Genomic DNA, 232 nt, shown 5'->3' on the forward strand with positions numbered 1-232 from the left:
GTGCGGTGTCAAATCCTGCTCAGCGCTCCAGGAAACCCATTCTGGGAAATGCGTGTGGAGGCTGCTCCTGGCCACCACCTTCTACCTACTCTGGTTGGGAAGTAACGGCTGGTTTTAAACTTCTTCAGTAAGCTTGAGAGCACAAAGGTGGAGAAGAAGAGGATGCAGCACCAGAAGAGGACATTAGGAGCGTAGGGGCCATGGCTTCCACAGGCAGGGCACGGGAAACCCA

The 232-nt window shown here is 54.7% G+C and overlaps 1 protein-coding gene across 1 annotated transcript in view; it reads right to left on the bottom strand.

Moving 5' to 3' along the window:
• The window catches only part of LOC104271627 (electroneutral sodium bicarbonate exchanger 1-like), a gene marked incomplete at its 3' end in the record, with an annotated part of 10,666 nt that overhangs the window by 2,073 nt on the left and 8,361 nt on the right, over nt 1-232 (bottom strand). The window contains exon 15 of the mRNA XM_009866349.1: nt 90-220. Within this exon, the coding sequence (XP_009864651.1) occupies nt 90-220 (131 nt within the window). The remainder of the gene's footprint in view (nt 1-89; nt 221-232) is intronic.

The sequence above is a fragment of the Apaloderma vittatum genome, unplaced genomic scaffold (assembly GCF_000703405.1).
Source record: "Apaloderma vittatum isolate BGI_N311 unplaced genomic scaffold, ASM70340v1 scaffold25063, whole genome shotgun sequence".
NCBI lineage: Eukaryota > Metazoa > Chordata > Aves > Trogoniformes > Trogonidae > Apaloderma > Apaloderma vittatum.